The sequence below is a fragment of the Macrobrachium nipponense genome, chromosome 25 (genome assembly GCF_015104395.2).
Source record: "Macrobrachium nipponense isolate FS-2020 chromosome 25, ASM1510439v2, whole genome shotgun sequence".
In the NCBI taxonomy this organism is placed as follows: domain Eukaryota; kingdom Metazoa; phylum Arthropoda; class Malacostraca; order Decapoda; family Palaemonidae; genus Macrobrachium; species Macrobrachium nipponense.
Genome location: NC_087214.1, coordinates 22655061 through 22657885, shown reverse-complemented (window position 1 = coordinate 22657885; position 2825 = coordinate 22655061). Strand labels below are relative to the sequence as shown.

At 44.3% G+C, this 2825-nt stretch overlaps 1 protein-coding gene across 1 annotated transcript in view; it reads right to left on the bottom strand.

Moving 5' to 3' along the window:
• LOC135199182 (trichohyalin-like) overlaps positions 1-2825 on the bottom strand; it is a 3560-nt gene continuing 735 nt past the window's right edge. Inside the window, exon 1 of the mRNA XM_064227067.1 lies at positions 1-2825. This exon is cut by the window's right edge and continues 735 nt beyond it. Within this exon, the coding sequence (XP_064083137.1) occupies positions 53-2825 (2773 nt within the window). The 3' untranslated portion in view covers positions 1-52.

The window sequence follows — 2825 nt, the reverse complement described above, 5'->3', positions numbered from 1 at the left end:
ATGTGCTCCACTGTGGAAGGGCAGCTTTCTGCTCCTGCTGAGGAAATCTGGCTCACCATCTTTTTCCTCTCTGGAACTGATTCTTCGCAGCCGCCTGCTGGAACTGTGCCCGAGTCTGTTTCAACTGACTCTTCTCCTCCTTGGTCTTCTTCTGGCATTTTTTTGGCTTCGGACTCGGTGGCCTCCGCTTCTTTCGTCCTGGAATTCTTTTCCGAGGCAGCCCTGGAACCCGCCATACAAACGGTTCACCCTGAGATTGAGCCTTAGGCCTGGGATCTCTTGATTCTTCCTTGTCATCTGATTCCTCGTCTTCTGACTCTCCCTCGTCCGATTCTTCATCTTGTTCTGGTTTCCCATCATCCTCTCCTTCACCACCTTCATGTTTCTCCTCTCCAATATCTGACTTTTCTTTAGCTAATTCCTCATCATTTTCCAATTCGACCTCCTTTCCAAATTCTCCATCATCGGATTCTCCATCCTCCTCTGGTTGTTTATCATCTTCTGACTCCTTGTTGTCTTCTGAGTCTATGCTGTCCACTATTAATGACTTTTCCTTATCGCCTTCTGTTTCCTCCACCTCTTCAGAATCTCCCGATTCTTTGGCATGTTCAGGTCCTTCAGCAATGAAGAATCCCAAATTTTCCTCATCACTCACCTCCTGTAGGCCTAAATCTGTTTCACCTATAACAGGTATAATTTCAGGCGGGTCCTGTATTTCCTGTCTTTCCTTCCTCTTTCTTTTCCTTCTATTCCTCCGTGCTTTACCTCTCTTCTCCTCCTTCTCAAGCCATTCTTTTTCTTCTGACTCTATGCTGTCTGCTATTAATGACTTTTCCTTATCGTCTTCTGTTTCCTGTGCCTCTTTAGAATCTCCCGATTCTTTAGCATGTCCAGATTCTTCAGCAGGTACAGTTTCAGGCTGGTTTTGTATTTCCTGTCTTTCCTTCCTCTTTCTATTCCTTCCGTGTCTCCGTGCTTTACCTCTCTTCTCCTCCTCCTCAACACATTCATTTTCCATATGTTCCACTTCAGACAGTAAGCTGAAGGGGTTGGCAATGGAAAATTCGGCCATTTCCTCCTCAACAGGAACTGCCTTTCCCTCTTTTGAATGTGTCTCACATCTAGTCCCTTCTACTTCAGGTTCACTTTCAACATGTACCCTCTCCAATTCTGTATTGTCTGCTGCCTCTAAAACAACCACATTTTCCTTCTCGATACTGTCTTGTTTTGCCTGCCTCTTTTTTCTCTGTCTATTTCTCTGTGCTTTACCTCTCTTTTCCTCCTCCTTAACACATTCATTTTTTATATGTTCCACTTCAGACAGTAAGCTGAAGGGGTTGGCAATGGAAAATTCGGCCATGTCCTCCTCGACAGGTACTGAATTATCCTCTCCTGAATGTGTCTCAAAGCTAGTCCCTCCTACTTCAGGTTCACTTTCAACATGTACCCCTTCTAATTCTATATTGTCCGCTGCCTCTGAAACAACGTTTTCCTTCTGTAAACAGTCTTGTTGTTTTTCCTGCCTCTCTTTTCTCTGTCTATTGATCTGTGATTTACATTTCTTCTCCTCGGGCAAATCTTCTTCCACATTTTCTACATTTTCACAGCTGGCCTCTCCTACCTCATTTTGGATGAGCTTCCTTGCTATTTCCTCTTGTAAGTCGTCTTCTCTTTCCTTAAGTCTCAACTTATCCTCCATTAAGAGAGATTCTTGGTGGCGGATAAACTCTTCCTTTGCCTTCAATTCTCTTTCAAGGTTAAAGAGACCCTCTTCCACTTTTATGACAGCTTCTTCTCTCGCCTTCAAATTCTCCTCCAATCCCAAAAGATTATTGAGTGTTATTGTTACAGCCTCTTCTTTGGCCTGTAACTCTTCATCGAATCTAATGAGATCCTTTTCCAGTTTCAAGACAGCTTCTTGTTTGCCTCGTAATTCTTTGTCAAATAGAAGGAGATTCTTTTCTGTTTCCAGGACGGCTGCTTCCCTTCGCTTTAATTCATCCGATTCCAAGAAGACCGTCTCTCTTCCTTCTAAGAGGACCGTCTCTCTTCCTTCCAAGAGGACTGTCTCTCTTCCTTTCAATAGAAAGTCCTCTTTGGTTTGAGGCTGCTTCCCTTGTTTCCCATGTCCCTCCTTTGGCTGTTTCTTTCCTGCCTTCTGCAGTTTCTTTTCTTCCTCTTGTAATCTCTTCTCTTCCTTTTTCATCTCTTTCTTCATTTCTTGTAATTTTGAATGCTTCTTATCAAGTTCTTTTCCTCTCTGCACCAGACTCTTCTCCTTGTCCTCCAAATCTTTCTTCACCTTCGCCATGTACAAGTTGAACTCCTTTTCCTTTTGAGTGACTTCCCTCAAGAGCGAGCTTGCTTCTTTCTCCCTTCTCGTAACTTCCTCTTCCATCTGCATTCGAAGCGAGTTCAGTCTCTCATCTTCCTCTCTCCTCCTTTTGTCGTTTTCTTGCAAGGAATCGTGAACTTTTTCTTCCTCCTTCTGCTTTATCAATTGATCTTTCTCCACCAAACGACGTTGCAGAGTTTCAGTCAGGTCCTCAGCCTCTTTCAGGAGCCGATTCGTTTTTCGTTCCAGCTCCAAAGCCCTCTGTAAGGCTTCTTGCAACGCCGCATTTTCATCGTCTTTCTCTCGTAACCTCTTTTCGTGATCAGCTTCTGTCGCCACGATGTTATTCTTCATCGTCAGCACCTCCTCTTGCGCCTCTTCCAGCAGCTTCTCCATTTCGTTTCCATGGCTGGAAACCTCGCTCAATTCTTCCCGATGAAGGTCTTCCATTGCCACGATGTCGTTCTTTAAAGCCATTACTTCCTCCCGA